The sequence below is a fragment of the Megascapheus bottae genome, chromosome 14, assembly GCF_031878675.1.
Source record: "Megascapheus bottae isolate mThoBot1 chromosome 14, mThoBot2.hap1, whole genome shotgun sequence".
Lineage (NCBI taxonomy): Eukaryota > Metazoa > Chordata > Mammalia > Rodentia > Geomyidae > Megascapheus > Megascapheus bottae.
Window position 1 is genome coordinate 24835163 of NC_143522.1, and position 12394 is coordinate 24847556.

Below are 12394 nucleotides of genomic sequence, written 5' to 3' on the forward strand. Positions count from 1 at the left end.
CAATGGTGCGCAAGCCCTGAGTTCAAGCCCCAGTATTGGCAGGCACTGCCTCCTCCCCCGACCCACTCCAGGTCTGGAGAACAGTCAGAACAAAGAGGAAGGAGCTGGGCCTGCAGGCTGGGCTGCCCAAGCAGCAGGTGGCAGGGCCTGGACCAGGGCGTTCGGGTGTGCACTTGCCACCACCCTCCTTGGAGCTGAGCAGCAGGGCTTTGAGCTCCTGGTGGAAGGGAGCACCGGGCAGTGCCAGCCGGAGCCCAGGGCTCTGCCAGCCTGCGTAGCCCTGCATGGGAACGCGCGTGCAGTGGCAGACTGGCAGAATAGACAGAGTGAAGGGCCAGGAAGGCCCAGGCCTCCCTCGGGGCGCGGAGAGGCCTCTCCTGGGCCGCCAGACCGTGCAGGGAGGCCTGGGCGATGAGCAGTCATGAGACAGACCCGGAAAGGCACCCGAGCTGGGGCCAGCGGAGGACAGGCTGGAGCCCGGGAGTGACTTGCCCATGAACACACAGCACCTTCACGGGTGGAGATTCAGATGGCCTCGGTGCCACCGCCTGGACGCGGGCTACTTTCTTGGCAGCCCGCCGCTGCGAGCGGCGCGGGGGACACGGGGAGGGGGGTGCAGAGGCAGCCAGAGGTGAGGCTGGAGCCAGTAGGGTGGGGCAGGGGGGGGCGTGGCGATGACGTCACTTCCGGGGGTCGGGGTATAAAAGCGGGGCACCGGCGCGCTGCCGCCACTGCAGTGCTTCAGCGCAGGGCGGAGAGGCTCCGGGCTGACCGCAGACCACGCGTGCCCGTCCCGCGCCCAAGCCTGGCCCTGCCCGGGACCCCCGCCGCCCGGACCCCCGCCGCTCGCTCGCTCAGCCCGCTCGCCATGCGCTCCGCCGCCGTCCTGGCCCTGCTGCTCTGCGCCGGGCAAGGTGAGCGAGCGAGGGTCCCCGAGCCCCGCCGCCTGGTCCCCGGCCGCGCGCTCGGCTTCAGCACCGCGGACAGCGCTCCCCTCCGTGGGGCCCGCGGGGCAGCCGCCGCCCCAGCCCCACGCGGGACCCCGACCTCCGAACTCGCAGTGCGGGACGGGGGGGTGCGGGGGGCGGCGCCCGATGCCTGGGCTCGGCTCCTTGGTTGCTTCCGAGCCTGGCCGGCCAAGGTCATGGGGCCAGGGGGCTGCGCCCGCCTCCCCGGGCCCTCCTCGCACTCCCGGCCCCGGCCCGGCTCGGGTTTCTCCTGACGGACACCTGTCCCCACCGCGCCCCCACTGCACGCCGGCCTTGTTTTCCTAGCGCTGGACGCCGGGGCTCACACCCCGTTTCCCACAGGGCAGGGTCGGGGCCACCGGCGGGCCTCGCGGGTGTGGTCCGCCGGGTGGGGAGCCCCGGACACACGCACGAGTCTGTGAGCCAGGCCCTTCCGTGTCGTGACCCCCGTGCTGTCGTTTTCTTCTAGTCTCTGCCCTTCCTGTGAACAGCCCCATGAATAAAGGGGATGCCAAGGTAAGAAGGGGTTTGGGGGTGCCCTGGATTGGGGAGGCTCCCGTGGACACCTCACAGCCAGTTCTCGGGCAACTGCAGAAGTGATTGGGTTATGCATGAAGCCAAAGCCCCGGTGTGGCGGCTGAGCCTGGGGACAGCCTGCAAAACAAGCTCTCCAACACGCGTGCCCGCTGGGGGACTCCTCTGGCATTCTGTGAGCTCCCTGTGCAGCTCAAAGGGGCCTGAAAGTCACCTGCTGGGGCCAGAGCCAGGCCCACTGGGTCCCGGTCACTGTGGATGCAGGAAGGAGTGGCTGCTCTTTACTCGAGGTCATTCATAAACCTGCCCAGGCTCTGGCCTCCCCCCTCGCCCCTCCCCCAGTTTCTGCCAGCATCCCCCTCCCCCTTGCAAATTCTCAGCCCTTCGCTCAGTTGCTGGCTGATGATGGAGTTGCTCAGAAAACGGTGTTCAGGACACTAGTAGCAGCTCCTGTGAAGGTAACACACTATGCCAAACACATATTTGCAATTTGTTCTCTTCTGAGCCAGGGCTGCTTTCCCATGCTGTGGCACTGGTGTGTGTGTGTGTGTGTGTGTGTGTGTGTGTGTGTGTGTGTGTGTGTGTGTGTGTGAACCTGAGTGTTGGGGAGATTTCTGACATCCCAAAGAACTGTTTTCCTCTGTTGGAGGCTACAAGGAAAACAAAACCATCTAAGAGAGTTCAGCCTCAATTTGTTCACTTATGTTTCCTGTTTTAAAACCCGCATCCAGGCCAGGATTGAAACCTCTACCTCCCATTCTAAGCCGTGCAACCTTGAGAAGATTCTTTCACTTCTCTGAGCTTCCCCTTTCCCTGTAAGGGAGACACAAAGAGAAGGAACCATGGGTGGGAAGTGCTTTGCACATATAGGTCCTCGTTAATGGTACCAATTTTCCCGGAGGTGACCTTGATCTCCCCAGCCATCTCAGGACCCCTCTCCAGTTTCTCTTTCCCAGAATCTGCCCTCACAGTGGCTGGTTACCAGGAGATACGGGGGTGCAGGCTGCTAAACACTGCTTGATGGGTCCTTTAGAGGACCTTGTCTGGTCACCGTGTTCTGCCCAGCAATCTGGGGTCACCCCGAGTTTGGGGCTACATAGGCAGAATGTTTGCCAGGGTGCCATTCTGGCTCCATGGATTGGTTGCCTTGGCATCCCCCAGACGCAGCCTTCCACCCCCTCGCTCCCCGCCAGCACAGCATGTCTGACACGTCCCGCTCCCCACCCGCTCTGCTCTGCACTGTGGAAGCTGGCTGAAGGTGTGAATCCCTCCCCAGGCATGTGTCTCACACACACACACACACACACACACACACACACACACATGCACTTCATGCTTTACAATGTGTATTCTCCTCTGTGCCTCATTACCTTAGGAGGACATTGGGGAAGATACTCCATTCCCATTTTACAAAAGAGAAAAGTGAGGTGCAGAGAGATTGTTGTTTGCCCGAGTCACACAGCTGAGATGCCACACTGTGGTTGGCACCATCTTCCATGATGATTCGTACGTTGGGCACCTTGCTGGGTTTCAGGATGTGTGCTACTGGCCTGCCTGGGAGCAGAATTCATCCCTGGGTGGAAGTCGCCCTCCAGCCCCAGGCACTGAACCCCAACCCGCCCCACTCTCTTCCCAGGTGATGCGGTGCATTGTGGAGGTCATCTCTGACTCTCTGTCCAAGCCCAGCCCCAGGCCTGTCAGCCATGAGTGTCTGGAGACCCTACAAGGAGGTACGGGCCAGAGGCAGGTAGGGCAGGGAGGCCAGGAGATGGGTGTATGGCTGGTCAGCAATCCCTGCCCACGTGCCAACCCAGGCCAGCACTGCTGGGGGGTGAAGCCATAGGTGATAAAGGAGTGCCAGCTCCCATGTCCCCATGTCTCACAAACCAGCGAAGAGACAACTGTGAGCCAGGGTCATTGGGCCAGGCTCCAAGAGCATTATTGATGACGCCCATGAAGACAGAGACGCAGGGGGCTCAAACAAGACCTGTAGGTGGGATGAGAGCCCCTCTTGTCCTAAGGGCCTGCTGCCCCTTCCTAGGGGTCTGGGTGTGGAGTCACTGGCTGACCTCTGTTGTGTAGCAAAAGAGTGATTGACACCATGGGAGGAGGAAATCATCTCAAGGCTTACTAGACCGCTCCAGTGTGCAGAAAAAATGCCTGAAGAGAGCTCTCTCTCTCCTTCTCCTTCCCTCCTTCCCTTTTTTCCTTCCCTTCCCCCTCTGGTTTCTCTGTCTTCCCCTGGAAATGGCCCTGTGTCTGTCCCTCTGCAGATGAACGCATTCTTTCCATCCTGCGACACCAGAATTTGCTGAAAGAGCTCCAAGACCTCGCTCTCCAAGGTATTGCCACCACGGCACTGGATTCTGGGTAAATGCCAGTAATTGAGTTAGAAAACCAGGGTGGAAGATTGAGCAGGGTCCTGTTAGGTATCCAGAATAGAAAGTGGGGTCCTCCAAGCACCTGGCTCAGCTGCTTACAGACAATGTTAATGAGAACATGGCTCAGAGAGGTTGGGTGATTTTCCCAAGGTCATACAGTGAATGGGAAAATGCCAGCATCAGATGTAACTCCCTGAAGGCCCCAGGGCCTCTGGAGCCCAGCCATGCCAGGGAGGTGTTTTCAAGATGAGAATGCAGACAGTTTTCCTTGCCTCTGTGAACTGAGAAGTCACTTGGTCATGGGAAAGGAGGTGCTCTGTCCCCTCCCAAACAACTCCAGGGATACTGGAAGAGTCGGGATCCTTCCTGCTTCCCCCTACCATGTGAGATAGGGAGTACCTGCCATTGGGGGCCATGAAGCTGCTGTTGTTCCCAGCCCTGCGTCAACTCTGGGTCGTGTGGACCACAGCTACTGTTTCCTCCTGTCCAGGGCCTCAAGGCCACTGCTCCCACCCCTCATCCCCTGTACCTGCTGCTCCTTTCGCACCTTCCTTTCTCTGCAAGGCTCTGTCAGGCAGGCTTGCTCCCCTTCCTGAGTCTGGGGGTGTGACTTGGAGGGGCCTGTGGGTCAGCGTCTAGACAGAGTGGAGGGCTCAGGCCCGGGGACAGGTATGTCAGGACTGTCCCCAGGTGCCTTTCTTCCTCCCCTCCTGCAGGAGCCAAGGAGCGGGCCCAGCAGCAGAAGAGGCCCAGCAGCTTTGAGGAGGAGCTGTCCGAGGTCCTCCAAGGCCAGAGCAGCACAGCTGGGGTGCAAGGTGGGTGTAGCCTGTGTCAAGGGGTGGTCACAGCTCATGGTCCTGGAAGGTTGCTGTCATGTGCTTCCTTTTATCCATGGGAAATAGGCCCAGACCATCGAGTCCCTGGTTCACATCTGGGCCTGTCTACTTGGAAGCCTTGTCTATTGGCCCCATGTTGGGGCCACAGACATAAAGTCTCAGGACTACCTGGTGGCCCTCAGTGTGCTCCCGAGACCTGGAACCTTGGCTAGCCGGGCTGTGGAATGGTCCACGCAGCACTGGGGAGCGGAGTGTTGTTGGTCACCTTCCTGTTTAGGAAAAGCTACAAATGGCACCTGCACAGCCTGGCCCTGTCGTACCAGAGGTGGGTGGGGAAGATGGTTCCCAGGAGGTAGGCTAGGAGCCTCCATCAGGGGTTCAGTGGGGCACCATGGATGTGAATAGCCACCCGCACCCTGTCTTTGCTGTGGGGCAATGGGAGATCCTCACGTCTAGCCATGAGCTGGGGAGGGGGGCAGTGTAGCACCTGTGTGTGGCGGGGCGGGCGAGAGTTTTGCCTAGTGGTAGAGTGCTTGCCTAGCATGCACGAAGACCCGGGTTCAATTCCTGGGTACCACATACATACAAAAAAGCTGGAAGTGGTGCTGAGGCTCAAGTGGTAGAGCTCTAGCCCTGAGAAAGTCCGAGGACAGTGCTCAGGCCCTGAGCCAAGTCTAGGACTGGCAAAAAAAAAAAAAAGGCTCACCACCTTGGATGAGATGGAGATTTGGCTCCACCTCCAAACCCTGCATAGCAGGCCCAGTCACCGCACCTTCTGGCAGGTCTGTGAATGTGGCGTGGAGCACTGGCTGAGGCCTGGTGGAACATGGGTGGGGGCATGTGTTTAGCAGTGTTTCCTCTAGTAGTGGGCACTTGGTACAGTGAGTTCCATCAAAAGGCTGAGTGCTGTGGTTCATGTCTATAGTCCCAGCTACTCAGGAGAAGGAGGCAAGAGGACCCACCCGGGGGGACCAGGTCAGGGAGACCTCATCTCGACAGAGTACAAATAAGAGGCCTAAAATTGTAAAGATCAATTTTCAGAGTGCTTCTTAGCAAGCCAGAGTCCCTGGGTTCAAGCTCCAGTTCCCCCCCCCCCCAAAAAAAGAAAGAAAACACAAAAACTAAACAAACTAAAACTTTTATTTTGTCAGTTGTGGGACTTGAACTCTGGGCCTGGACATTGTCCCTGAGCTCTTCAGCTCAGGGCTACTGCCCTACTCCTTGAACCACAACACCACTTCTGGTTTTCTGGTGGTTAATTGGAGATAAGAGTCTTACTGACTGCTGTGCCGGGGTGGCTTTGAACTGAGATCCTCAGATCCTAGCCTCCTGAGTAGCTAGGATTACAGGCGTGAGGCACGCCCAGCTAAACTAAAACTGTCTTAATGAAAACCTCAAATATTGAGCATGCTCACAGGATGCTGAGAACAGAGAAGCCCTGCACAGAGGCACAGCAATGGTGGCTCTTACACAGAGAGGTTAAGGCGTTGCCCAAACCACACAGCAGTTCAGCTGCTGTCCCAGTGTTTGCTCCAGGGCTCTGTCTCTGGGGTAGTTTTTCAGGGTCTGAGTCTTAAAATGTGTTTGTGTGTGTGTGTGTGTGTGTGTGTGTGTGTGTGTGTCCTGGGCTTGAAGCTCTGGGTCTACATGCTGTCCCTGAGCTTTCTTCCACTCAAGGCTGGTGCTCTACCACCTGGGGCACAGCTCCATGTCAGACTTTTTGGTGGTTCACTGGAGATAAGAGTCTCACCGACTTTCCTGCCCAGGCTGATTCTGAGCTGTGATCCTCCCATTTCAGTCTCCTGAGTAGCTGGGATTACAGGCATGAGCCACAGGTGCTGGATTGTTTTTGTTTTTAAGCTGCATTTTGTTCTAAGAGGCAGAAGTAAAGGTGTGCTTCGGCAAAGGCTGCATGAGGGAGACCCCAGCCCTGTGTGGGCTTCCTAGAGACACAGCCTTGTGATGATGACTCGATGATGAAAACTGTCTCGAGGAACCCCTGCAGGCAGGCTGGGCCCCAGGGTCTGATTCTGCCTGTTGTCTCTGCAGAGGCGACGACCGAGGCAGCCCTGGAGGATGCCAAGCAGAGGAGAGAGGACTCTGAGGAGGAGAAGCCTAGCAGGGCCACCCAGGGGGCCAAGCCCCAGGCCTCCCCAGAGCCCGGGCAAGGGTCCCAGGCTGCCAAGGACAGCCAGGCCCCTGGGGAGGAGGAGGAGGAGGAGGACACCCACTCCCAGGCTCCAGCCAGTCTCCCAGGCCAGAAGCATCCAGGCCCACAAGCTGCAGGGAGCCATGAGGACTCTTCACAGGGCCTGGCAGAAGGTGAGAAGGACCTGAGCGCCGAGCAGAAGCAGCAGCAGGAGAAGGAACAGAAGGAGGAGAAGGAGGAGGAGGAAGAGGAGGAGGAGGAGGCTGGGGAGAAGGCAGTCCCTGAGGACGAAGACCCCACTGCAGCATCTGACTCTCAACCCATCCTGAGCTCCAAGAGCATCCAGAGAGGCGAGAGTATGTACGGTGATGGGGATCCCCTCCCCCCAACATGGATGGGAGCAGACCCCCTCCATGACCTCACTCCTCCTTCATACCAATCCTGAAACGTGGCCATTGGTTCCATTTTCCAGATGGAAAGCTGAGGCACAGGGAGGTTAGGTAATTTGTCCTTTCTAGTAAAAGCTGACTCCAACCCTGGTTTGTCTGACTCCATGCTCTGCATTGCTCACTCCTCCATGCAGTGCTCTCCCAACCTGGGAGGCAAGAGGAGTCTTGGGGGGAGGGGGCGGAACCCTAAGCTTGGTCAGAACTCCAGGGATGAGCGGGCTGGAGGCCAGTCCATCCCTTTGAGCTCTGAGAGGTCAAAATGGTTCTACCCCCAGTAGACCCATTGTGGGGTGGCCAGCTGGGCCTCCAGGCACCATGCCAACCCCCCAGGAATGAGCAGAGTCATGGGGAAGCCACAACCCCTCCTTTCCTGGTCTTGTCCCCCCCTGCCGTAGGTGGGCTGGAAGCACGGGCCATGGATGGAGCCCGGAAGCCAGGGGCTGAGCAGGCTGGGGTCCCCAAGGGGCTGGGAGAGCAGCAGATGGAGGAGGAGGAGGTGGCGGGCCTCTTCAAGGGCGGGAAGAGTGGCGAGCGGCTCTCCAGGGAGTGGGAGGACGCCAAGCGATGGGGCAAGATGGACCAGCTGGCCAAGGAGCTGACGGCAGAGAAGCGTCCAGACAGGGAGGAGGAGGACGACCCTGACCGATCCATGAGGCTCTCCTTCCGGGCCCGGGCCTACGGCTTCCCCGGGCCTCAGCTGCGACGGGGCTGGAGGCCGTCCTCCAGGGAGGACATTGTGGAGGAGAAGAAGGAGGAGGAGGGCAGCGCCAACCGCAGAGCAGAGGTGGGGGCCAGCAGGGGGCAGCACCCCCTGGGCCGGGGCTCAGGCCGGGGTCCCGGGTGGGGACAGGTGGGTGGGGTGGGCAGAAGGCCCTCAGAGCACCCAGGGCAATTCTAGCAAAGCTAGTAGGAGTCTCTGTGGCTGTAAGAGCAAGAGGGGTGCATGGAGGTGCTTGATGCTTTGCATGGAGACAGTTTGCCAACAAGGACCTGGGGTTCAGGCCCAGACCTCTGTGGCCCTGAGCACTTAAGGTGAGGAGAAGGGGGTGCCATGGGAGTCATGGCCTAAGGAGACTTTGGTTGGTGGCTGTGGCCTCCTGGTCCCCATGCACCCTAAGTGCCCTGCTTCCATCCCCCAGTGGCAGCAGGGGCAGGGCCCCTAGGACCTGGGAGTGGTACGTGGCTGCTTCTGTCTGCTCGTGGCTGAGTGATTCGGGCAGATTAATGTCCTTCTCTGAGCCATACTGGTGCCCCTCCCCCCCATTTGTGACACAGGGGTACAGGGTCTCTTTGGCTTACTTCACTATTATGATTAGAACACACGAGTTTCAAAGATCCAGCCTGCCCAGGGTCTCTTGGTCACTGCAGGGCACAAGGGGACAGGTCCCGAGTCCCAGCAGAGTGGCAATCACGGTGCCCCTGGAGCTGGCAGCTTCCTTTCTCACAGGCAGGGCGAGTCTGGGTGGCAAGTGGAGAAAAGAGGACCCTAGTTTTGGGAGTGCCCTTCCCAAGCCCGAGCGCTGACAGGAGGCTCTGGGGTCTGCATCTCTCAGGCAATCAGCCTTAGTGGGCCTGGCCAGGCCCTGCTGGGGCTGGAAGTGTGGGTTCTGGCTGGGCTTCCTGGCATCTAGGTGGAAGCCTGACATAGCCTTCTTCAACTCTGGCTCACGTCCATTCTCGTGGTGTCAAGTGTGCAGGGGGGCAGGGTCACAGGGCGGGGCTCAGAGCGGGGCTCCCTGCTCCCCTGACCACCTTTGCAGTAAGGGGTTGGGTCCCCTAGGATCAGGACCAAGGATGAAGGCCCAACAATGAGCCCGTGTCACAGCCCTGAGGTCCCTTCAAGTATGTTGGCCAGACACCCACCCCAACCCCAGCCTGCTGCACCCTGGACCTTCCCTGGGGAAGGAACAAGGGGTGTGCAAGGGTGGCAGCGGTGTCATCGCCCCATATTCTCAATGCCAGGAATCCGGAGGCAGTGCAGGCTAAGAGGCTGGGGACAGCGTGGGGATACCTGGGGACAATGTGGTCAGGCCCTGCCTTCCATCCCGTGCCCAGTCCTCTGAGCAGCCTCAGTACAGGTGGCTGCACTGTCCTCTAGACTGGCTCAGAGAGGCAGAGCCTCCTGTCATGGTCACACAGCTAGCAGTGTGGCCGTCTGTCCCCTCAATGCCTCTGGCATAGGTCAGCCTTCAGGTGATCCTCACTCCTCTCTCCCAGGACCAAGAACTGGAGAGCCTGTCAGCCATCGAGGCAGAGCTGGAGAAGGTGGCCCACCAACTGCAGGCGCTGCGGCGGGGCTGAGGTGTCAGCCCGGGCCCAAGACACCATGTGGTCCTGGCTCTGCTGTCCCCCTGCAGGCCCCGGCCAGCCCACGTGGAGGCTGTGCCTGTAGGGAGGTGGCCTCCAGCCCACCCTCCCCATACCACCCCGTTGCCCCTGTGTCCCCCCTTCTGTTCTCAGTGCCTGCCCTGGATCCCCTGCAGGGAGCCCTCAACCTCCAGTCTGGATCATTCCTCCTCGTAACACAGGCAGCTTTCTAGAAGTTTCTCCTCAACCTTCTTACCCACTGGACACAACTGCAATAATTTCTGACTTTTGGGTGACAGCTGAGAACTTTCCAACTGTAATATATTCCAGATAAAATTTATCTAAGGAAGAATAAACTTGCTCTCGGCTCTTGGTGTTCCTTTTAGTCTCCCTCCTCCCTCCCCCCCCCCGCCCCAGACCCCCAGCCTTCACCCTGAGCTGGGGGGGGGAGGGGCGGGGAAGGGGGAGGCGCTGGCTTTGGCAGAGGGTTGAGGGCATTTCCGTCTCCCTTAAGGAACTCCTCTCAGGCCACCTAGCCATGGTGACGTTGACCTTGAGCCCCACGTCCTCATCTGTGGGATGAGGGACTGTTCTGTCCTGGTTGTTGGCGTGGGATCAGGCAGGGGCCACTGTGGCCCCTCCCCTTTATCCCAGCCACACTGGAGCTGGGTTGAGGCCAGGCCCCCTGGTCCCCCTGAGGTGGCTCCTGGGTGTGTTTTGTTTTCCTACGATGGCTCCCTGTCTCATTCACAGGCCTGTGGGTGCCTTTAGGCAGACACTGGAGCACTTGAGCTACTTCCCCAGCCTGGTCTTGTGCCTTCATGGTTCACTAGAACATGGTACATCTGAGTCTAGCTCTGAGAGTGAGGGACCTGAGGCACAGGTGAACTGGCTCATCCTCCCAGGCGGGGGTGACCCTTCAAACACTTGGACGTAGGGAGCCTGGTAGGATTATGGGGTCAGGGCAGGCCAGGCCCCTCATGTCAAGCTCAAGCTTGCAGTCACTCGTCAGACATCTGTGCATGTCCACCCTGAGCCCAACATGCCTGACCACCTACATGGCTGGACAAGCCCTGGCATGGAGAAACCCTCTCCTCCGTGGCAGAGCCCAGACCCTCAGAGCTAAAGCAGCCCTCAGGAGTTGTGTGTGCTCAGCCAGGATCACAGCGCTTACCCTTGCACTCAGATCCCACACTTAGCAGGCTGGGAGGCAAGCAGTTTGCCAAGGCTTCTCGGGATGGCTTGTGGCCAGATGGTACAGGGGACAGCTTACCTGGGGCTGATATTCATGACCAGTGCCCCTCAGCTAAGAGCAGGACAAAAAGGGGGACCCCTCTGGATAGTGGTGAGGGTGAGGACTCAGCCTTGGCAGCTGCCTGCCTGATACTTCCTGTGAGCATCATGGGGGACCAGAGGCATTGCAGCCACCCTCCCCCACCCCGGGGGATGCAGGCAGGGCCAGAGCGGGACTTAGGAATCACATTCCTGAAGGTCCAGTTCCTGCTTGGTGGGTGTGAGCAGGCACGCTCCATGGAGAGTCTGGAGGCTGGAGCCTCCTGCCAGCCATTCTCAGTTGCAGGGCCTGGCAGGCCTTCTTGGCCCTCTCAGAGCCTGTTTCCTCATTGAGGAGATGGGAATAATAATTGCTGTGTCACTACCAGGTGAAGGAGGTGGGGCCATAGAAAACAAGTGCTATGGTGGGGAGACTTGTTTAGGGGTTTCTACCAGGGCCTCTCAGATGAGACTCACTGTCCTCTGCTGCAGATGCCACTGGCGGCAGAGGCAGTTGCCACACACGGCCACCTGCTGCTCTAAGTTCATTATTATTATTATTATTATAGTGATGTACCGAATGCAAATTGCTTGTTTTTGTACCTGTATTGGAACTTGAACTTGGAGCATTTTGCTCTTATGGGGTTTTTTTTGTTGTTGTTGTTCAAGGCTGGTGCCCTGTCACTTGAGCTGTATAGCCATTTCCAGCTTTTGGCTGGTTATTTGGGGATGAGAGTCTCATGGACTCTTCTGCCCCAGGCTGGCGTCACACAGGGATCCTCAGATCTCAGCCTTCCAAGTTAGCTAGGATTATAGGCATGAACCCCCAGAGTTAGGCTGTTCGCCTTTCACATAGCTAGGTTTAGGCTCCCCACAATCACCCCAGAATAACAAACCAGTCACACGGCACCAGGTTGTAGGACATCGCCACCAAGATGGTTGTTAAATAAACACAGGCACACCTCATCCCCCAAGTAACCATCGCAGAGACAGCCACCCGACTGGTCATAATCACATGGAGCAAGCACGTGACCGCTCCAAAGCTCGGCCACCCATGGAGACCAGCCGGCCTCTGCAGAGTTAGGGACAACCACTCCATGACCTCATAGCTCTCGACCTTTCTTAGGAGGGATGTACCAATGAGAGAAGCCCTGCTCCATCTTCTGTTCTGGGCTCAGGTAGGGTGAGGCAGATGTGCACAGCTGGCAGCAGGTGCAGGAAGCAGGGCCATGTGGGGCTCCTAGGCCCCGGGAGCTCCTGATAAGAGCCTTTACACCTGTCTGCCTCATGGTAGCCTGTGCCAGAGGAGCTGAGCTTCTGGACAGCCAACACGATGCCCAGCTTGAGGCTTGGGCAGAGCAGGATGAGGCTCAAGGAGGAGCAGTTGGGATACACAGAATCATGGTGTTTCTAGGGAATCATGGGAGGGCAGATGCAAGCCCTAGGGACACCGGTGAGGGCCTCAAGGCTGTGACCAGGCAGCCCATGGCATTGTCCA

At 58.7% G+C, this 12394-nt stretch overlaps 1 protein-coding gene across 1 annotated transcript; it reads left to right on the forward strand.

The window, feature by feature from the left end:
* Positions 1-751: 751 nt before the first annotated feature.
* On the forward strand, positions 752-9980 carry Chga (chromogranin A). Its single transcript, XM_090345407.1, has 8 exons — positions 752-914; positions 1438-1484; positions 3139-3232; positions 3776-3844; positions 4600-4698; positions 6769-7224; positions 7713-8101; positions 9535-9980. Exons 1-8 carry the CDS (start codon positions 869-871, stop codon positions 9616-9618), a joined length of 1284 nt encoding a protein of 427 aa, XP_090201533.1. The 5' UTR covers positions 752-868; the 3' UTR covers positions 9619-9980.
* The last annotated feature ends 2414 nt before the right edge of the window (positions 9981-12394 follow it).

Excerpts from the sequence above, each read along its gene's own strand:
- Chga (XM_090345407.1), top strand. The coding sequence starts at position 869 with ATGCGCTCCGCCGCCGTCCTGGCCCTGCTGCTCTGCGCCGGGCAAG. Across the intron at positions 915-1,437 it reads GCTGCTCTGCGCCGGGCAAG|TCTCTGCCCTTCCTGTGAAC; the intron begins GTGAGCGAGCGA and ends GTTTTCTTCTAG. Across the intron at positions 4,699-6,768 it reads CAGCACAGCTGGGGTGCAAG|AGGCGACGACCGAGGCAGCC; the intron begins GTGGGTGTAGCC and ends TTGTCTCTGCAG.